The sequence below is a fragment of the Pempheris klunzingeri genome, chromosome 7 (genome assembly GCF_042242105.1).
Source record: "Pempheris klunzingeri isolate RE-2024b chromosome 7, fPemKlu1.hap1, whole genome shotgun sequence".
NCBI lineage: Eukaryota > Metazoa > Chordata > Actinopteri > Acropomatiformes > Pempheridae > Pempheris > Pempheris klunzingeri.
In genome coordinates, this window is record NC_092018.1 from 19243179 (window position 1) to 19265235 (window position 22057).

Below are 22057 nucleotides of genomic sequence, written 5' to 3' on the forward strand. Positions count from 1 at the left end.
AAAATCATTATGCAGAATGGCCGATTTCAGAATTTTATGTATCTAACAGGTGATGTATTAATATGTATTCATCACTTTAATGTTGCAGCTGGTAATGTGGTAAAGCTCATTTTAATTACTTTATACTGCTGAGTAGTTTAATCTATATAATATTACAGAATCATTCACTTGCTGATATATACTTTATACTAATAATCTAAATATGCAAAGTAATGACAGATAAATGTAGTGGAGCAAAAAGCATAATTGTGGCTTCCAAAATGTAGTGGAGTAAAGGTTTGACAAACCAAATTATACTCAAGTGCAATATTTGAAAAATTGTCCTTTTAGTGTCTATGAAATAAATGTAAAAGCTTCGTAAACTAAACAACGAAGAATACATTATCAGCTTAAAACACCAAAAAACGTATTTGTATACAGATGTTCAAGGAAATACGTTTCGCGTTTTCACCTGAAAGCAATTTTGACCTTTACTTCATCCCGTAGCGTGGGAGTAACTAGGAAGTGTCTCTGTAACTAAGGAAAGTTGAGGGGTTGAATAAAGACGATTTTTCTGTGTAATAATGCAAAACGTGGACTTATTTTAACAAACATCAAGAGAAGGCAATCCACTTAACCGTCGAAAGGGTAAGTACGTAATATTCATGGAGCTATAAAGGTCTTAAACCACGCAGTTAAGTGTTTCTAGGTAGTTAGCGGTGTAACATTGAGGCTTTGTTCATACTGTTTTGATTTTCCTTCATTATTGTCCTAAAATGATAAACACTGCATGGCCGACAACACATATTACATTAGCAAAGGTAGCATAAAGGTAGCTAGACACTTTCTTTTTGCGTGAATAACTGGGCTTTAGCATCGACTTGACACACACGAACAGTGTTTGGTTTAGACTGTGTTAAGTTGTCCAGGTTGATAAACCAGCAGCTTTAGTTAAGAGTAGGTTATGGTAAATGCTGCTTATAGTGTATTTTAATAGTTTTATTACTGTGATCAGGACTATGGCTCTGCCGACCCTCTCGGCCCATGTGCCCAGTCGGTCCCGGGTGCTGGCCGGTCAGCTGGCCCGGCAGCGGGAGCAGGAGGCCCGGTGTCGGCAGCAGTGGGAGCTGCATGCTCGGTACTTCAGAGAGCAGAGTGTCCGCAGCCAGAGGCAGGCGGTGTGGAGCTCCCGGCACTCCTACCAGCAGAGGTAACTTCTTCTCATCCACCGGAGCTGCACTGACACGGTTACCACATGAATTCACCAACAACTTCAGAAAGTCAAAGTACACTTATTATTACTTTATATTGTTTATGGTGGTATTTTTTTGTGCTTTAAGTAATATAAAGGGTCAGAGGCTATATATACACAAGGTATATCACAAGATCACAAGAAAGGTGGTTTTCAGATTGTTTACTTAAATACTGAGGTGAAAGACACTGTTGGTGCACAGAATATCATTGGGTCTTTCCCATGTATTGTCCAATATTGTCCATTTACAAAGTTCTCTTTTGAAGCTCTCTGCTCTCTGCCCCACATCTCTTCTACCATTTCAATCCACTAGCTTCAGTACACGATCCAGTGCATAGCTAACTTTATTTATCCCTTCTGTCCACAAATGTAACAAACTGCAATCTGACCTCAAACTTGAGTCATTGATAAACTTTGGAGACTTTAAAGCCTTCTTACCTGATGTCTTCATTGATTCTTGTAACTGTTCCTTTTAAGTCCCTCTTTAATTCTTGTTATAGTGTAATTGTATATTGTCTAAATTCTGACTGTCTTTGTGAATATTGCTTATTCTCAGGTCTTGAAGTGAGAGATCTTAATATCAAAGTGATTGCCTGACTAAATAAAGATCAATAAAATTAGTATATAAATAAACAAAGAAGACACCGTACAGGCATAATCTTGTTGTACTTTATCTCTAGCATATCCTCTGTCTTCTGCCAGTTTCATCAGCGGACTAATGGCAGAGAAAGATGCCGGAGAAAGACAAATCATGTTTTTTTCCCACTATTTTGTCAGTATGTCAGCGTACCACAAACAGAGACTGAAAGAGGAAAAGAAGGCCAGCCTGGAGCAGCGCAGGAATCGGCTCAGGGCCATGCTTCAAGAGGAGCAAGACCGGCTGGAGGCAGAGCTCAGGGACATTGTCCCAAACAGAGGGACGTTGGCAAATCAGCTGGTGCAAAAAACTGAAGAGCTTCGTACAGCAAGAGAGGAAAGGAGAAAAAAGGTGATTGTATGGAATTAGATGGATATTTTCTTTTCAATACTGCTTCATGGTGGCTCCGCTGTAAGTGTATAACTTTTTTTTCATTCCTAGCTTGCACAAGAGCTGCTGAGGGAACACTGGAAGAAAAACAACCCAGCGTTGCGAGAGGTAGCTTTGTTTAAACTATTAATGCAAAAGTAACAAAGTGCTAGACCTCTTACCTCAAAGTCTGACTGTTGATGAAGCGATAAAGGGCCTCAGGAATCTTGTGACCATCCTGTGCGTCTGAAGAGCTCTGCAAGTAGAGAAAACAGACACTTTTTGTTAAGACAACCACTTGATCTGGAAACTAATAGGGCTTGTGATGCAGATATTCCATGACTTTCTGTTAACCTGAGTCCAGTGTTGACTTAAGAAAATAAAACGTTGTGGTATCCCTTCCGCTAAGGGTCAAGTTCATCAGTATCTTTGTTTCCTCTGTGTCACTACTCACTCTTTTAATCTGTCCATAGGTCGAGTCGACATTACATAAAGATCATGTTGTCAGTCAATGGCAGGAGCAGATATCTGAGAGGAAGCAGGTAAGACGGGTACTTTTCATGTTTTAGTAACCATCAAGGGATAAGAAGTTTTGAGACCTTGATGAGTTGGTGTTCAAAACTCAATTTTATTCAAACCACATCATTCTGTCTATGACCCTATCACCTCCATCAAGCCACTGATGACACAAGGGACCCACAAGGTGTTAAACTTTGTCATTATCCTTTTACATGACAAATTATTTATGTAACAGATACATTTTTAATGAAATGGTGCTTATGTCATCTGTGAGCACAGTATCAAGTCTGAAATCTACTAGTCAATCCCCTCAACATGGTACATAATTGAGAAAGTTTAGACACCTACTGTAAGTGACCCATCTCTCTAAACATGTAGCAAGAAGTGGCTGAGCAGAAGGAGAAGAGGCGCTTTGAGAATGAGTACGAGAGGACCCGAAAAGAGGCTCTGGAGAGGATGAAGCAAGAGGAGGAGAAAAAGAACATGGAGGAACGGAAGAGGGCGGAAGAACTTTGCAAGCAAATGGAAGAGCTGAAGCTGAAGGAAGAGGAGGTATTTTGAACTTGGACAAAATATTTCTACTGTGAAAAAAAAGTGATATCGCAGATGGGTTTTTAAAGCCTTTTTTTCATCTCTCAGGCAACTCGTCTAAAGAAAGAGCAAGAGGCTCTGCTGATCGAGCAATGGGAGCTGGAGAAGATGGAGGAGGAAAGGAGAGAGGCGGAGGAGAGGCAAAGGAAGAATAAGATGGGGTAAGGGAAGCTCTCTCTGCAGATAACTGATTGAAGTGAGATGATACGCTGCTCTGGTGAGGCACTGGGTTCATTGGATTTGTGCTCCACCAGGCATTTCTTGATTCGTCAGTATCGTGCTCAGCTCAAGAGGAGAGCCCAGCAAGTGCAGAAGGAACTGGTTAGTCTACTGCAGCTTGTTTTCATACAATATATTTATCTACATCTAATCCAACTTGCGTGGCTTTAACACACTCCTTGTGCTCCTCTGCACCCATCAGGAGGCCGACCGGAAGATCCTGGCTGCACTGCTGGAGGGAGAGCAAGAGGACGAGAGGATGCAGACTGCACGAAAGGAAAGGGCCATCGCTGATGCTGCCTGGATGAAACAGGTGATTGAGGAGCAGCTTCAACTGGAGCGGGAGAGGGAGACTGAGTTTGAGATCCTGCACAGGTGAGCACCAAGATTCAGCAAGTTCTGACTCTGCAGGAGGGGACTCCAGCATCTCCTTAACTACAAACCAAAGTATCTCGTTCATTTTAGAGAAGAAGCTCAACGCATGTGGGAGAAGCGAGAAGCACAGTGGGAGAAGGAGAGGAAAGCCAGAGAACGGCTAATGCAAGAGGTGAGTTGGTTTCAAATCTAAACGAAACTTTACTTGAGTGTAATTGAAAAGACAGGACTCTGTAACAACAGCTCCCTTTTTCTTCCTTTTTGCGAAGGTGCTTGCGGGGAGACAGCAGCAGCTGGAGACGAAGATGCAGAAGAACCGCAAGGCCCAGGAGGAATCCCTGAGAAGAAGAGAAGAGCTGATCCAGGAGCTAGAGCTGGAGAAGGAGATGAGACGCCGGGAAATGGAACAAGAAGAGGGCCGTAGGACAGCAAGGATGCAAGAGATAAACGTTCAGGTTAGCACACTGTATTTGTGTTTTCATCACACATATTTTTATTTAGAACTTGTCTCCAGCATGATGCCACAATAGCAGCTTCCTTGCTGCAAATACATTTTAAACTGTTTGTATGTGTGCGTATGTCTGAAGGTGGAGCAGCAGCGCCAAGAGCAGTGGGAGGAGCAGTGCAGGATAGAGCAGGAGGAGGAGGAGGACAGGGAGGCTCTTCAAATCCAGGAAGAGGAGCTGAGGCTGGAGATGCAAAGGATGGCCAAGAAAGGTTACCAGGAGAAGGTAAAAGATGAAAATCGACCCGCAGGAAAACTTATGATCATGAATGTGCATATTCCAGGTTCCAAAATGCTAAAACGTGATCTAAACGGTCTCTTTCAGATTCACAGCAGACCTCGATCAGCCTGGACATGAGCAACATACAAGACTGAAATCACAACAGGATTGCCTATTTTTCTACAAGTGATTAACTTTATAATTAGCTCATATTTCTTCATGCGTCATAAAACTGTACTCACATGCTCACATGCATATATGGTCACTGTAGTTGGTCCCCTCCTAACGTGATTGCAATGTCATAGATGGGGGTAAAAGTTCACATGTAAAAATGTGTTCTTAAGTTCAGCCAACGTTAATATGAGGCATCAGCTGTCTGAGTTGATCAAATCACGCGGGTACTTTGGAATTTACACACTTGATTTGAGTAACGCGTATTATCTTTGTTAAACCTTTTAAAATGCATTTTTACAATGATAGAGGACTGATTTTTTTCCCATCTGTCTCACTGGAGCCGCGTTGTGAAGGGATCTTCTCACAATCAGTATGGAGAGGGTGAAGCATTTCATCAACCAGTAATTCTTTAAATGTACATGTGGACGTCTCAGTATTGTTTTAAGATTGATTTGAAAAAATGTGAACCTATCCTTAAATGCCTTTTAAAGACTGAAGCATTCATGTAGTTTATGAGGACATATATTGTGCCATCTTGATGTTAATTTAATGTCGGTTGTTTGCATATGTAGAAAAGAATTTATGGATTTTTTTTTAGAGCTGCATATTTTCTATCCTGAATCTATAGACATTTTAAATAAAATAAATACAACAAATTATTTCAGTATTTTGTATAAAGGCAACAAAAAGTGAAATGTGATGAATACACAATGTAGACAAAAAAAAACCCACAACAGGCTATAGTTATAAATTAAGTTTATTTAGAAAATAATTATTTTTCTGAAGTGCAACTTAACAGCTGCATCACATACATCCCTGCACTCCTTTCAAGTACAGAGAGGGACATTATCTTAATCAGATTTCAACATGACAATGAACTCTGAAACACTTGGTGAGGATGAACGTGGGGCTGCACAGTTATACAGGAGACGACTAGAGTTCTATCCCATATGATGCACATTAAATACAAAACTAGCAGCAACGGAACAGAGCACAAAACGCATGGACATACATACTATATGGCTATTAGCTCTGAATAACATCAACACTGCAATGGCAAAAGAAGACCACAGAATACAGTGCAGTGTGGAGCCTGTTAGAAACACTACAAATCAGCTCAACTTAAAACGACGTCTTGCCGCTGGTGAGGAATATAACTTGGCCCCTGAACAAGTGTTATTTGCAATCACTGACTTGACAAATGGGCATACACAAATAGCTGCAATAAGTGCACCGCAGACTGGGTTACACTTGGACAGGGGACAAACCATATAAATAGCTTGTTCGATGCAACAATCATTAGCATTGCAGAGCTACAAAGTGTGCACAAATGAAGTTCCCGACATTTAATGGAAGTCAACTAAATGGTCAATTTGTTTTTGAAGATTACACTTAACAGTCTGATGATGCTTGCACTGTGCAATTAATGAGAGGAAGCCCCATTAGCTACAAGAGTGTTAGCAATAGCATTCAATGACAGTGGATTCATGACTCATTTATGGCTTTTCAGCATCCATGTCTGGCTTTGGACTGATAACATTAATCGACATCATCGTGTGGATTTACTGTACTGTGCTTAATTCCTTCCCTCGATAAAAGGTATTTACATTATGGACTGATTCCAGATCATGTGTAACCAAGAATGAGCTTTACTCTAATTGTTAAGAGTAATCTAGAAACCTTTACAGTTCCATCCTAGCTGCTGCCTTTTGTCTAAACATAACTTATGGAAGTTATTTCACCTCGAGAGAAATTGTGCAATTACAACAGCTGGGTATCCCTAAGTAAAGTTGCTTTACCCTTAACACTCGGATTTTGTCCAGAACTGGCTTTAAATATATTGTCAATATTTATTCATAAATTAAAAAAAACAAACAATGCATGCATATACCACAAATACAAAAATCAAGAGAAGTATTAAAAAATATGAACAAAACTGAGATGCTGATGGCTTTGCAGCCCTATAAGTGCTGTTAGTTGGTATTCTCCTTTGTGGTGATGGTGACAAGCTGCTTGGCTGCCTTGGCAATGTCATAAGCACATTGGATGACCTGCTGGGTGACCAGCTGCATGTCCGGTCCTGGGCAGCCCTCCGAAGGCACCGCCTTCCTGCACTCGCTCTGAAGCCGGTACGCGCTGGAGGTCAACAAGCGCAGAGAGCCTCTCACAGTCTCTGAGCGTGGCTTCTGCAGAGGAAGGTTCAAACATCTTATTACGAACGGACAGTGTCTGTGCAAAAGTCAACAGATTTGTGCAAAGAGAGGCGGTTTAGTGCAGATCCTTTAGGGCCACATTGATCTCTGCTGGCCTTGGAATGAATCTGGCCAGAATCTACTTTGTTCAGTCTACTACACGGTCTCCTCTTTTCACAGTTAGACACACTTTAGAATATTCAAAGTGTTTATTGTCATGTATACAGTGTAGAAACAAGTTTCCCTGTACAATGAAAATCTTGCTTTGCCATCCGCACCGAATGCCAAAGAGTGAAAAAGGAGAGGATAGAATAGAATATAAAACATATAAATATAAACTGTAAATATAAACTGCTATTGCTAAATATAAATATATTTACATGTGTGATAAATATATTTACATGTTTAGAATATGTATATTTAACACACAAAAATATACAAATTTAAAAGTAATTCGTTGCTTTTTAATGTGAGAAAAGAACCAAGTAAATAATACATCAGGAACTTGAAAATTATGCTGTATTTGGACCTTGAAACTCAGGTATTTTGTGCCTGTAATACCTTCAAAATAACAAATATAAAACTAATCCGACGGATTATTCTCTTCAAGCTAATTATATACAAACTTGTTTCCATACCTTTGGAAAGAGGGCAGCCATTTCCGTTACAGCCACATGTATTCTTTCTGAGCAGGGTATGAAGCTGTGAGAAGGGATTTGTCGATGAGTTCAACATATTGATGTCACATTCATATAAATCTCAAAATGACACAATACATTTTGCTAAAATATGAATTAACCAAAAGCTCTAACATGCAAGTTAACCAACAGGTTGTGGCAATATGTATTATTCCAAACACACCGTGCATCATCTTCAACTTCAGGTCAACATCAACTACCAACAAGCTATTTAATACACATTTTTATCATTTGAGTGTTAAAAAATGATGGAGACACAAACCCATCAACCTGAAAAAAAACTGTCTTCTAAATGTCAAAGGCAAGTCACATTCACATTGCATAGATTTAACTTCAACTAGCTGAAGCAAGTTCAGTCAGTGCTTGAGGAGACCAAAATAAATGAAGGCAAGTTTTGAACAGAAAATTCAAGCACTTAGTAGAACATTAAGGAAAAAGAGCTTGTTAGTGGGTGAGACAGGAGAAAACGGTTAAGACAGAAACTGTGTGAGGGAGAGGAAAATAAAACTGTGCCTGGGAGGCAGGGACAGAGGCCAGAGTACCAGGAGGTGGGGTCAGGGGACCGGAGGCTGAGCGGCTGAAGGGGAGGGGGGGCCTTCTCGGCCCAGGGCACCAGAGTGCTGAAACATCCCAGGCTGTGCCTGAGCCGACGCACACCTTCACGCTCACACGGTCTGCTCACAGGTGTGAGGGACGGGGATACCGCACCACCCAAACAACATGATAACAGCAGAGCAGTGGAAGTGGAACAAAGGGGAAGAGTGAAGATAACGAAAAAGGGGAAATGATAGGACATGAATGCAACTAAATATATCAGAATAGTGATGAATGTAAGAGGAACTCAGAGTTTAAAATGGCAAAAAGGAAATGAAAGCTAAAACTGAAAGAGCCTTTTCTCTTCGGCTTCTGACCTGTCATGTTTGTTCTCCTGAGCAGCTCGCAGCAGCTCTTGGATATTCTTGGTGATCTGCTCGGTCTTGCGGATGACGTCCTCTGTGCTGGGAAGCGCGGGGTCTGACTCCATCTCCAGATCATCCAGCTCAGGGATAGAGCTGCCCTCCCCCAGCCAGCCACTGCTCCTCAGCCTCCCTCTCCTGCATAAACTGCAGAGGAAAAAAATGTCAGCAGCCAAAATTCAAGTTTGTTTTTACTCCAAAAACAAAAAAAAAACAATCACTGTTTCACATGCTTTTTCACTTTCCCTTTTTAACAGTAATCAGGAGTCAGAAAACTTTTTTTCTTTTCGCCTTCATTTAGTACAAACCATCATTCTGAGTGAGTCCGAGTGATGCTCTTACCCTGAATCATCCAGCTCAGAGTCATTGAATGTGTTGTCATAGTCGCTTTCTGGCATGCTGCTTTGCTTCTCTAACTTTGAAGCCTAGAAGGAGGAGAGAAGGCAAAGAACTGATGTGTGTGTCTCAAGATGTCCCACGCCGCTGACGGTGTAATTAAGCTGCGGTTGAATTACAATTTTAATGCTACAAAAAACAAAAAGATACATTGGAAAGGTACTCTTTCTGTTTGGTGTACGATAATAACAATTAATAATTAAAATAATATAAACAAGTCAAAGTGATGCAGATGACTCTGAGACAAGGCAATAAAGCTGTGAAGCAAGAGCACATCATCATGTTAAAGCGTTCAATACGGGATTAGTAAAACAGATTATCAAGAGTTTAGATTCACATCAGGATGACATAATCACTAATGCTGACTTGCTTACTCGAAATTGACCGTAACTTCTTGACTTTTGTGCCTGAAAATGTCTGAACTCCCAAAGTAAGGATGGATTCATGGATGACATTTATCAAAAACACTCTATGTTCATACCCAGAAACATATGGCTCGAAACATTACAACAGAACCATGACACGCAGGCTTTACTCATCCTCCAAACTAAAGGGAAGTAGACCCCAGAGGGTCATTGACGCTCTCTGAGGCCGGGAGGTCGAGGTTCAGATGACTTCATAAATAAAACTAGATCACATGGAACACAAGTGCATCATACAAAATAGGAATGGCCTTAATCTCCACACTAGATAGCGTTAGCTGCGACTTTATCAGCCTCAAAGCAACATTAATGAACATTAATGAACAGGAAGCAGAGACAAATAAGGACACTCGAGCCAAACAGAACTTTTTAAAAATGTTCTCCCCCTTTCAATCTAGGACCAAGAATCTTCCTCCTGTGTGCAGGACAAAATGCCACACAGCACACGAGCTTGTCTCAGAAAAGGCGATTAGCTCATACATGTTTAGATAAATCTTTGTTCTGCTGTAACACAAGATCAATCTTTTTACACAATAAGCAACTCCCGGATCACTACAATGTTTGTGTTACTAGAGGACAGCTGCTGGACGCTCAATGTGTGTAAAGGCCGAGCGCTTGTTAGAGACAAAGGACAACTGAAAAGAACTTCATACTGAGTGTTTGAAATGAAAAACATGATGAGTTTAACAAGTCCAGAGGTATAAAATATACATTTAACAAATCTAAATCACAAAATACACAATTTATTCCCCATCTTTTTACTGACAGGTGATTGTTTTATAAAAACGAAACAAGCACTGCCAACAACTTTGAACAATGACACATTTTTGACATCATCTGCTACACAGCTTTCTGGAGCAAAGACTGAAAGCATTAAAATTAGCATGTGCTGCATCGCAAGCGCAACTTTCAGCTCAGAGTTCAGCGGTCAGCGGTCAGGCAGAGGTTTCGCCTTCACAAAACTACACAGTTCCAGTTGTTTAGTCGCGCAATGAGGACGATGCTGATGAAGGCAGGTATGTGACAGTCGGGGCGGTCGATGGAGGGGTGGCTCATGCAGCAGGGCGGATAAGGAGCAGCATATGCGGGATAGAGGAAGAGTGAGGAGGGGGCGGGGAAGAAGTAGAAATGGTAAAGGGCTCCGAGTGGATTTGCTTCGTCCCACAAGAGGTGAAGCGAGTGAGGATGTACTTAACCTTTTGAGCACTTTCGTCCTTCGACCAAGACAGGGTGGATGGAAATGAGGGGAGAGATGAAGAGGTGGTCACAAAAGCGCCCCTTTCCGTCTAAAGACAGGGTTCAAATCACATTTAAAGGACACAGATTCCTTGAATTAAAAGAGAAATGTTTATACAAACTAAAACGTGAGATGGAGATTATTGTCTCAAAAGTGTCTTCAAGCCAATTGTGGCTACTGCATGCTGAGAATGGAGTTGTGCAATGACCATGACCATTAAGTTCAGGATTAAAAAGTTGTATTATTTAAGAGGTGAGCCTGAGATAAATCAATGCTATATAGACAACTTATAAGAGCTTAGTTGTTTTTACAGATCATCCTTCTACATTTAGTCCCCGAGATCATGAATATTTCCATTCTGAGCTCAGTGTCCTAGAAAAAAAATGACTGGGAGTTAATCCATCGAGAGAAAAGTACCACAAAACCATGATTCATGTGCTCAAATCTAACTGCATGAATGTCTTATTTGAATCAAAGAGAGGATCCAAACATATGAGAAGATACGGTGAGTTGGTGAAAATGTCATGCATTACAAAAACACAGAGTATTTGTATGGTAGTTTTAATGCTTCATCAACATAAAACACAGTACAAACCTTCAAAGTATATCATAGTAACAGCATCTCCTTGCATGTACAACTACGTTTTGTCTGACAAACAAGCAGCACTCCAGTAAACAACAGATATATGCAGATATAAGCTTTGAATATGTATCTGGACAATAGGAGTGTGTTTAAATGCATGGCATTGTGCTTTTTGATGACTCTCTTTGATACTGCAAAAACCTACCCAGTGGCAAGGAAAGAAAGGAGGAAGGAAAAACAAAAAAAGAGGCAGAGAGAAAGGATGAGGATTGCAGACAGGATGAAGACATGAGGGACAGTTGTGGAAACAGGGCAGTGGAGAGGAAATGGCAAAGGAGAGCAGGGAGCGGGTCTTACTTACATGAGGTGGGAAGGGTTGCAGGGTGGGGATACCCTCCTCTGGGTAGGGAGTTTCCCCTTTAGGGAGATAGGGCTTCAGGCCTGAGCCGGTCTCATACATAGACATGGGCCGACTGGCCCGCGCAGACTGACGGCGTTTCAGGGCTGAGGGGCTGGAGGGGTCAGGGTAGTCTGAACCGCTGGGGATCTGATAGATATTGGTTGTGACCTGCCGCCTGAGAGAGATGTTCTCGCTTTGCAGAGATTGCAGCTGGAAGACACGGTCAGCAACACACTAAGAGGTGCTCTCAGCAAAGCAAGCTATGCTCCATATTCTGATCCACTCTGTCTTTATAGCATGACATTTCAGCTTTCATCCCACTATTGCTCAGAATATTCAAATTATATGCTTAGAGTTTTCAACTCTGCCAAAGTATTCATTTGTCAGGAATAAAACACATCTTTGTGGGTATCATATTATAAAATTTGCAACGCTACCCTTTGAGTTGTTATTCCCATGATATAGAAAGTTCAGTTAATATTTAGATAGCGCTCTCACAAAAATAGAAGCCAGAGTACATAGTTTCAAATATGTCACCGACAAAAAAAAAAAAAAAACACTGAATGAGACTGTATTACACAGAAACTCGTGTCTCATGATTATGAGCTTACAGAACGCCTACTGGAGCTCAAGTATTAGCAGTCAGACCATCAGGGTGATTGTTAACAAACCTCCTAAAATCAAGGGAATAACACGAATTTTGCTTTAGGAGGGATTTTCTCTTGGTCTAAAAAAAAAAAAAAACGCAAAGCAAGTGATAAGCAAGCAAAAGATTGTTGCATAGGTGCAGTTTAAGTCAAAGATGTAGCCACAGTACAGACGGAGCGACTCAAGACTTATAGGAGGATAAGAGGCATTAAAGAATGAACAAAATCAAAAAGATTTTGCCGAGGACAAAACAGTTTGGGTGAAGAAATACTGGTGTTAATCAATGCAACTACTTGCATTTAGTGCAATGTAAATCTGGTCAGTACTGATCAGAACAAGGAGTAGTATGGTTTAGTTACTGCCATGAAGACTGACTAACAATGTTTGGTAAAGGCCGTCACTCCAATTAAAGTTAAAAGACATCTACGTTCACATTATGCTGTGTCCGCTCTTTGAAATGATCGTTTTTGAAAGACTACTACAATATCTCATGACGAGCCACCTGCCACGTTTTCTCCACATCTTTATCTTAATGTGGTCTCTTTTTTTTTTTTTTTAATAATCAGTTCAAACACAAACCTAAATCACATCATCAAAAACAGTACAGTACGCTACAGAGCAGTATGTTTACTGCAGGGGGAAGTCACAATGACCTTGTGAGAGCAACCGAGAGTCACACAAATAGAATTAAGAGAGACAAATGATCTGAGTGCTACTTCCAAACAGCCAAATTAAAGCAAAAAAAATAAATCAACCTGAAAATAGTTTGGGTTTAGCAAAATATAGATTGCTGAATTGAAGCACATTGCATACATTAGGGCAGAATCTCAAACTTAACAGTGTCGCATCTATAAATCAGCAGTTTGAAGTAGCAACGTAACAGTATTCCAGCTTGGTGTCAGCTGAGGAGTGTGCTTTCTATGAAATGTGACCACTAAGAAAACATGTCAAACAATAAATTCATAAAGAAATCATCCAAAAACATTCTATGCAGTAAACACAGTATATGTGATGAAGCAAGGCACGCACATACAATTTCAGTTAGTCACTATGTGCTATGAAGGGATTAAAACAAAACCCTGTCAATTATTTCATGCTTTTTCTTATACCATGCTTGTTAGTAACATTAGACAGCAGAGCTTTCAGTCTAATCTATTTATTACAAAAAGGGAGACTAGACTGTTTTTGTTATCAACTGAAGCAAGGGTGCATTTCTTCTCGAATCCAGAAAACAAACCAAAAAAAGAAAAAGGATCTCCAGTTTACACTCAAGCTTTGAAATTGAGCATGCTGGCCAAAACAGAGGGTGGACCAGCAGGGTGTCGCAGCAGCCTTATCTTGCAACAGAGCGTCCCTACTCAGATAGCTCGGCCCTCTTTATAACCCACAGGCTGGGCCTCCGCGCCAGACAGCGATCACGCTGGGCAGGAGAAGAGCTCTGCTGACCACTGTGGCCCCCCCTCAGTCCGGCCCCCGGTGTTAGTGATCTTATTGGTGGAGCGCGGGGGATACCTTTTTCTGCATCAGCCTCAGCTCATCACTCAGGCTGTTGTTGGCTTTCATGAGGTGCTGGATCTTGGCTTCAGACATAGAGAGTGCGTTTTTCACCTCCATGTATTCTTGCATAGTGATGGGGCCGTCTGAGAGGTCAGAGTCCAGGCTCTGGAGGAGAGGAAACAAAACAGTAAAGCGACCTAGGGAGAGAGAGTGACTGTCTTTCAGTGTTTTCATTTGGGAAATTGGCGCCACTATACCTTGGTCCTATCTCCTTTGCTGGACGGGAGCTCTTGATCTGTATCCTCATCAGACGCCACACTATCGTAGTCGGGCTGGTCATTGTCCTGGCTATCACTACAATGCCTGACAGCCACATTCTTCAGGATAAATTCAACATTGTCTGGAACAAAGGGACACAAAGTTTAAAAGTTCCTGTATATCTGCGCTGCACGACGGAGTCCATGAGATTCTGGGATAAGTAACAACAGAGGGTGCTGACCTTTGGGACTGGCTATCGAATTCCCTTGTTGTCTGCGCTTAGCATCACTTAATATGTCAATCACAAGAGTTGCAAACTCATGTGCATTAAATCGTGCAAGCTTCTGTCGTCCCTAAATAAGAAAAGCAAGGTCACATCAGCAGTGTCCAATCTAACTTCAGAGTTAATGTGTACAGAGGGAAATAATGCAGTGTTTGGATGGGAGTTCTGTAAAGCAGACTTGCCTGGTTTCGTGTTGATGAATACTCTGGATTCACGGGGAGGAAGGGCACCACAGTTGTCTCTGTCACCAGGGTGCTGTGATTCTGTGTAGCCAACCACACTACAAATAGTAGGAGGAGAATGAGATCAGTAGAGTCCGGTTTAGAGGTGTGTGTACAGCTGCAGCACCAGCTGAGGTTTTGATGCATCAGCGTGAGGGGACATCCCAAGACACATGTCCTCTCTGGATACAAGACGCAGATTCTGCCGGATGACTGTACTGTACCTGAGTCAGTCTCTCGTCTGTCCACCTCATCGTACACGTCCATGGCCAGCTCCTCAAATAAATGATTACTGAGCTGCATGAAAATCAGGAAATTGTACACAATCAGACTTAAGCAAAAGGAGAAAAGCGAAGTCAGTACATTGACTCTGCAAAAGCACTTACAGACTGCAGTTTCTTCTTCGCTGCCTTGGCCAGTTCTGATAAGTCTAAACTGCTACGAACAGAAAATAACTGTTATAAACATATACTGATGAACTGTTAGATCAACATAATGCACACCTCAGTCTGATAGATACTTACATGTTCCTTATCCATCGAAAGAGAGCAATAAAAAAGATAAAATGTGTCATTTCAATTGGAAAAACACAAGTAATTGTGTTACAGTGGCCGCTCTGCGTTTTTAGAGTTGGGGTTGAAAGTTGTTTGGAATAACATTTTGACTATTCAGAGCTTTTTTTGGTATGTCAAGTAATCCACTGGGTCTGTTTCCTCTAACACGGATAATGAATGCTGCAGTGATCTCATCAGCGTGTCCGAACAGGCCGCAGAGCAAAAGAAAACAACCATAAACAACCGCCTCGCTCGCTCGCTCGCTCACTCACTCACTCACTCACTCACTCACTCACTCACTCACTCACTCACTCACTCACTCACTGTGGCTCCATTCAAGTTAAACCCACTCACTTGGTTACGTTAATTCAAAGACAAATCACTTCTTACCTGTCAGCCATTTGTGGAACGATGAAGTGCTGGCCGTTTTTATGATCTGAAAGGAACGACGGGAACGATCTGGATGACTGCCAACAGCATCATCAATACTTATGGAAAATGTAAAACACTTTCTATTGATCATGGTTTAAGAACAGAACATAATCTGCATTTACAAAGCTGATTAAAGTTGTTTTTGTGCGCCCGAAGCGCCACATGACTGAAATCTGTCATCAGGTATGAGGTCACTTGCCAATCACACAGAAGCGTACCAACTTAAACACACAGTCATTTTAAAAGCAGATCTGTCTCACTGCATACCTGGCTTCCTTCCGCACAGGTAGAACGCCAGTCGATCAGTTAGTTCATACTGAACCTCCACCAATCTGTCTGCCAGGTCATGGTGGCCAGCTTCCCTACAGAGGCACATTTAAAAAAAGCAACACTATATAATAACTCAAAGGGTGAAATTACAGGTCCGTAATATTTTGTGTTTGTACTGTAAAAGATTAAAATGGCTAACCTTGCATAGTCAGTGGGAGTTTTGCCGTTGCTGTCTGGTGCTCCGGGATCTGCCCCATAAACAGTTAACAGCTCAGCCTGAGATACTTGTCCTGCCTTTGCAGCTACATGCAAAGGAGTGTTTCCTTTCTCCTACAGGAGAGGTTGATTAATATGACAAACCATTATGATGATGATGTGAGATAAAGAAAAGTAAATGCAAAAGATGAAAATTCGGGTTTTAAGCACAGACAGTGAATCTCACTGGATGAAAGAAATTAGCTTGTGCTCCCAGCGATAGCAACCTCAGACAAGTCTCGAGGTTCCCGGTGCGTACACTTGAGTGAAGTTGCTAAAAGAAAGAAAACATACAAACGACTATTACTATGATTTGATGAAGCTGAACAACAGGGCTTTTCAGCTTTCAGCTTTCTCTTGATCACTGTGAGCAGCTGTTTCCCCCTCACCTTGCTTAAATCCTTGGCGGTCAAGCTGTCATCCTCCCGACAAGGCATGCGATGGACAAATGCCAGCATTTGATATTTGGCTTTTATAAACTCTGATTTGTTTGGGCTTTTGAGAGAACGTGAACCATTGAAGTTCAAGCAGAAAGAAAGAGGAAAATAAGTCAGTGGCACATACTAAACTACGAAGCTCAGAAAGTTTCTTTTATCAAATTAACGTCTAGTGAAGAATTATCATTAATTCAGTCATTATTTGATGACTCACTGTAGTTTGTCCTGAGGGTTGGCCTTGCGTTTTCCACTCATCACAGATGCAGGGTCCAGAAGAGAATGCTCCCATATTGAATTTGCACCATTGCTGTATAACATCTGAACCATCTAGGGTGAAATGAAAAAGAAACCTGTTAAAAGTGTCCCGTTGAGTTGGACTGCAGAGTGCTGACTGGCTGTTAGCAGCTCCCTTCCTGAACAAACGCTTTCTATATCTGGACAAAATCAATACACCTTAGTGGGATCTGATGTTGTCTGACTGTTGTCTACACTTTGCCGACTTTAAAACTGCAGTAATACGTATTCTGTGCAAGAATAATTTAGACTATTCAGATTTTGTGTGCTCATAAGCTACAAAAAACACTTTCAGAGCCAAAATACAGAGATATGTAGATTTTCACAGACAAATATAAACTTTAAAATGTTCCTGTTTGGGTTTACTACCTGTAGCTGCGTCGAAGGCCATGGTGTGTGCGTCAGGTGGCGGACTTGGGAGCTGTGTCTGCCCAGACTGCGATGAACGCTGCAGCACTCATCGCAAATCAACACGCCCCTGTTCACCGAGGCCCAGCGAGGTTCTGAGAGAGAAGAGAAAACCACAGTGAGAATCGACATTTACAGAAACTGGGTCGGGACCCACCCCGGGGTCACAGGAGATTTTATTTGGGTAGCCAAATACATTTCCAACATTTCTTCCAAAATCTTATATTTAAGATTTATATCTTTTGAGCCATATGGGAAAGCTTGTTGGCGTTTCTACTAACGTTACGTTTCACAGCTCCTGCGGCTGCCGTCCTGCAGATGAGTGCCTTCAAACTGCACCTAAATGCTCTTATTTTGTCTCAGTTATTAAGTCTATAAAATGTGTGTTGTTTTACTGATGAGAAGAAACAACAACAACGCGACAGCCTGTTCACACTGCCTACATGCATTTACTTTGTCTCAAATATAAAGTAAACCACATGTATAAACACATGTGGAATTTTCTTCAGAATAGCCAGTTTACCTATTCGAGATGATATGAGGGTTCCTGTATTGGTAGAAAAAAAAATATTGGGTCAAGAACGTTCATTTATGCACAAATTCGCTCTTCTCATAACTTACAGATAAGGCCTGTTGAGCATTGTATCATAATGGTTTATCATTTTTCAAAAGAGGGTCTTCAGGAAAAAAAAAAAGTTTGGGAAACAATTTAAGGAGCTCCAGAAAATCCAATATTGTATCTTATGGCTATCATAGGTTTGATTTGCCTTAACTTTATCTGTGGATAGTCTAAGCTGAGTCAGATCGAAATGCACCACAAATCATCTTCTCTCTCCACGTTCGGTACCACTATTCAAATCACTGACGGGCTTGGTCGCACCACCACTTCTCCTTTTTCTCTCTGTTCCTCACTGACAGGACCCTGCACAACTCTTACTTTTGGTTTGCTCTCTCTAAAGGAGAAGGCTGGCAAAATAAATATATATATATATATCGATAATTAATAGATCCTAATATTGTCTGATCCAACTTTGTTCTGTACCGTAGACCTCCACTGTTATCCAAAAACTCTTAAAAGCACATCAGAGAGCCACACCGCTGTACTCGGTGAGCTATCATTAGATGACGGACTAGGGCATTGTAGTTCACTTAGAGTTAATCCCACATAAAGCTTTCCTCTACTAGAAATACCCAGTAGTTTGAGTAACATTTGCTAAAAACTACAGTGTCCCGCTGTATTGGGAAACTGTTCATACATTTGATCTGATTTTAAAGATTTAGGTCTTCATGAAGATCAAATGGCCTTGAGGCTGAGTGCCACAGACAGAGATGGAAAAATAGAAAATCCTGAAAGATGGACCAACAACCTGTTTTTTTAACAACAAGGAAAAAATAGACTGATGCCAGTGTTTCCTTTAAAGCCCCAGTGTCCAACTCAGACTGCTGGATGCGTGATTCAGGCTACTGTCACCTGAACACAACGCAGGGTACAAATATTACTCGAAGAAGGGAAGAAAAAAGCCGAGCTCGAGAGGGCCTTCAGAGCCTTTTTGATCCCATGTTTAGGAAAGCCATGCATTGTGCAAAAGGGAAATAAAGACTGGCAGTTGCAGGTTGAAGCACCTCAAGCTCATTGTTGAGCAACAGAGCAGCTTCCTCTTTCAAAACATAGTGAAAAATACCAGACGAATGCCATCAACAGCTTTAGTGCTGCATATTCAGTAAACGCACGATGTTAGCAATGACAGAGTGCGCTTACAAGATATAGTATACAGTGTGACCAAAATAAACACGTTTACTTAACCTTGACCTATTTTCTACCCTTCATCCAGTAGGTCACAGAGCTGTGATGTCCTCCGTTTACACTGAGACTCTTCCGACAACAAACATCGCAAGACTAAAAATACTATAAATTCATTTGACACTCCGATAGCCAATAAACTGTTAAGCAGATTGAGTGTCTGGCGCTGAGACAGGACAGACAGTGCAGGCTGTCGCTGTCTTAGCAGCAGCTGAGGTGAAGGAGGAACAGCTGCAGGGGTTGCTGGTCAAATCCTGGCACCTGGTCCCCAGGCTCTCCTCCTTACTTATCCTCCACCAAGACCTGAGAGGTGGTGATGACATGCCTGTTTTACCCTTTCCTCAACAAGTGCTGCTAAATTTAATACCACATCTTGAAACTCTAAAAATATTCACACCCAACAACTGGTAGCAGTTGCATGGAAGAGCAATCCAGGCCAGCTGCTGTGGACACCGGATGGGTTTAACTAGCCTGGATGACACGATGAGAAGCAACGTACTAAATCTTCAGTCATACTGAATATTTAGCAAACCTGATATTGTTTTTCTGGGTTTATTTTATTTTTTTTGTGCAACAGACGAGTAACCAGATTTTTAAAAATATATTTGTTGACCATTTTAAACTATCCATGTTCTACTCTTACAGTATGTCACATTTACAATACCGTGTGGCGCCACAATAGGGAAAAAAAAAAATCTACTTTGCATTGAAAGCATGCGGTCAATTCACTCAGCATCCTGTTTTGCTTCCTGTGCCTGCCGAAAAACATCACGTCATTTCTATATAAATGGGACTTCTGAAAGTACCTCACACACACTAACTATCACTCGTTCAACTTTCACAAGAATGTTTTCTTGTAAAAGCTTCATCCTCAGAACAAAAGATATACTGCTCTGATCTCAAGCAGTGGACACTGGAATGAGTTTTTCCATCAAGATTCAATAATTCGTCTGGATTAATAAATCTACAGCTAAATAATGCGGATGTCTTACAAAAATGCACTTGGATTCAGGATGTAAAGATGTTTTGCAAACTCTTTTCACCAATCAATATTCAAAAAACACTTATTTTTCTATAATTTAGGGTAAGAACCAGTGGAGGAACAATCCAGACCATTAAAAGTCCCTTCGATCCGTCATTCCTCATCAACACAGTTAGTTAAGTCCAGTCACACGACAAGTCGACATGAGGCTTCCCCTTCACCAGTATCCCAGTGTGGTGTACAAAAGCACCACGACAGGAGACGACTGTGCCCACTGACTTTGTCATGAATGAGGCAGTCATCCTAATTGTACTTCAGACATGACAGGGAGCTCACAGGGTAGTTTCCTGCTGATCTAGGGTGACATTTCATTAAGGGTGATTACATTTCAAATTAGCCGGAAACTTATAACTCATAGCATTATTTTCAAATACACACATTGTTTGCTAACTATGCAAACAATGCAGCCACACTGACACACATCATGAATACAAGCCTGATTATTGGTAGTATTGGAAACATTTAAAAAAAAAAAAAAAAACACAGCTGCCTGGGGTCTAACTTGATCCTCAACGTGGTGACCTATCAACAAACCTGCCCCGTCTAAACAACCCCATACCCCACATATCCCACTCACTGTGAAGAAGAAAGCAGCGTGGGCCAGCACACATAATCTGACTTAAGCCACAACACTGAAGTGCACTGATCTTTGAGGGACCAAATAAGAGCAAACAGATCAACACTGCAGGGATGGTCTGAGTTTGCTTACCCGGAACACTGCAGTCAGCGCAGAGCTCAGTGTTTCGCAGGCGCTTCGACATCCTTTACTCAGGAAGAGACGCCTTTTAAAACGAGCAGACTATTTTATGTCCGTTATGTTATGCTAACCATTGATTACTCTGCTGGGGGTGCCTTCCGCGTTAGCCAGACCTAGCTAATTAAAAACAACCCCAACCTGCTACTTCATCTAACTGTTGTTAGCCTTTTCGTCTGGGCGACGTTACAACCATTATAACGTTATAACCACAGGAGGAAGGTACAATGCTGCTTGCCTGCGAGTTAGCTGACTTAGCCCCTGATTAGCTACCTAGCCTGTGTCCGGTTGGTAGCTCCTCGGTCTGTGGCAGGCAGACGGCGGGGCAGCACGGAGCTACAGCATCCCCAGTGGCAGCTGCCACCGATGGTCTGAGCGTCCTGTGCCCAGAGTTTAGCCTCTCAGGAGGTTTAACTCATCCCCGCCGGCATTGAAATAACATCTTATTGTCTTCTTTCGCAAATCCAAAACGTGGTTCTGCTTTTTTCAGCCACAGTTAAGAATGAAACCTATATAAAACACAAATGTTTGGTTGAGTTCGCTGTGGATTTGTGTGGTACACAACCTTATAGTCTAAACTGGGGGCAAAAATTCACACCCCTCTTGACTCTGGAGGTGAGTTTGATCTATGCACCTTCGTGACGCGGCACAAAAAGATCAATGACGCTTACTGGACCTCTCGTGAGCTCACCACTGTGCTGTTATACTACACAAACTGACGACAGAGCAATAAATAAGTAATGTTACAAAACGAATTGAGTCAACAGACCCCGTGGGACGTTGTTGTGCTAAAAAAAAAAAAAAAAGTTTATCCGCAGAACATAAACAGTCACCATGCAAACATTTATACAGCAAACCGCCGTGTGTTATGTAATATAACCTGTGATCACCAGTTTAAAACTACTGAGTGTACATTTAAGACAAAACTGTGATCTGGCAGCAAAGTTTCACATTTTCAACCTCCCCGAAACGTAAAGGGGACGATCTCATTTTGACGTTGTTGGCATAACGGTCATATTGTCTAGATGTGATATTTTGTGTTGTCGATGTTTGTAGTGATAAATTGCGTTAAAAGTAAGTCATGTAATACAATCAATCTAAAGTGTGACACGGGCTGACATTTACATAGAGGTTATATATTGATTTAAAGGTTTTACAACCCCCCCGTTGGGGACACGA

General features: G+C 41.5%; 2 protein-coding genes across 4 annotated transcripts; one reads left to right on the forward strand and one right to left on the reverse strand.

Annotated features, from left to right (window-relative positions):
• Window positions 1-522: 522 nt before the first annotated feature.
• On the forward strand, window positions 523-5456 carry tchp (trichoplein, keratin filament binding). The gene is made up of 13 exons (XM_070833085.1): window positions 523-627; window positions 995-1189; window positions 2009-2219; window positions 2310-2366; window positions 2711-2779; window positions 3135-3308; window positions 3396-3508; window positions 3602-3668; window positions 3769-3941; window positions 4032-4113; window positions 4211-4396; window positions 4529-4672; window positions 4772-5456. The coding sequence occupies exons 2-13, from the start codon at window positions 999-1001 to the stop codon at window positions 4802-4804; spliced, it is 1500 nt and encodes a 499-aa protein (XP_070689186.1). The 5' UTR covers window positions 523-627; window positions 995-998; the 3' UTR covers window positions 4805-5456.
• A 123-nt stretch (window positions 5457-5579) lies between these two features.
• git2a (G protein-coupled receptor kinase interacting ArfGAP 2a) lies at window positions 5580-21167 on the reverse strand. Of its 3 annotated transcripts, XM_070833084.1 has the most exons (20): window positions 20834-21167; window positions 17243-17376; window positions 16794-16906; window positions 16532-16637; window positions 16330-16416; window positions 16087-16217; window positions 15885-15979; window positions 15576-15621; window positions 15018-15069; window positions 14856-14928; window positions 14593-14690; window positions 14369-14480; window positions 14127-14269; window positions 13885-14034; window positions 11686-11934; window positions 10701-10790; window positions 9029-9111; window positions 8642-8833; window positions 7671-7734; window positions 5580-7026 (listed from the first exon to the last, which is right to left on the reverse strand). In XM_070833084.1, exons 1-20 carry the CDS (start codon window positions 20883-20885, stop codon window positions 6814-6816), a joined length of 2283 nt encoding a protein of 760 aa, XP_070689185.1. In that variant the 5' UTR covers window positions 20886-21167; the 3' UTR covers window positions 5580-6813. The 3 variants fall into 3 exon arrangements, with proteins under 3 accessions (XP_070689185.1, XP_070689181.1, XP_070689184.1); XM_070833080.1 differs by lacking the exon at window positions 11686-11934; XM_070833083.1 differs by lacking the exons at window positions 5580-7026; window positions 7671-7734; window positions 8642-8833; window positions 9029-9111; window positions 10701-10790 and having other exon boundaries at window positions 11287-11934; window positions 15018-15066.
• Window positions 21168-22057: the final 890 nt, after the last annotated feature.

Coding starts and splice junctions, on each gene's coding strand:
- git2a (XM_070833084.1), bottom strand. CDS start 20,885: ATGTCGAAGCGCCTGCGAAACACTGAGCTCTGCGCTGACTGCAGTGTT. Junction 14,929..15,017: donor CGAAGAAGAAACTGCAGTCT/GTAAGTGCTTTT, acceptor ATTTTCATGCAG/CTCAGTAATCATTTATTTGA. Junction 14,270..14,368: donor TTCGATAGCCAGTCCCAAAG/GTCAGCACCCTC, acceptor CCTTTGTTCCAG/ACAATGTTGAATTTATCCTG.
- tchp (XM_070833085.1), top strand. CDS start 999: ATGGCTCTGCCGACCCTCTCGGCCCATGTGCCCAGTCGGTCCCGGGTG. Junction 2,367..2,710: donor ACAACCCAGCGTTGCGAGAG/GTAGCTTTGTTT, acceptor ATCTGTCCATAG/GTCGAGTCGACATTACATAA. Junction 2,780..3,134: donor AGATATCTGAGAGGAAGCAG/GTAAGACGGGTA, acceptor CTAAACATGTAG/CAAGAAGTGGCTGAGCAGAA.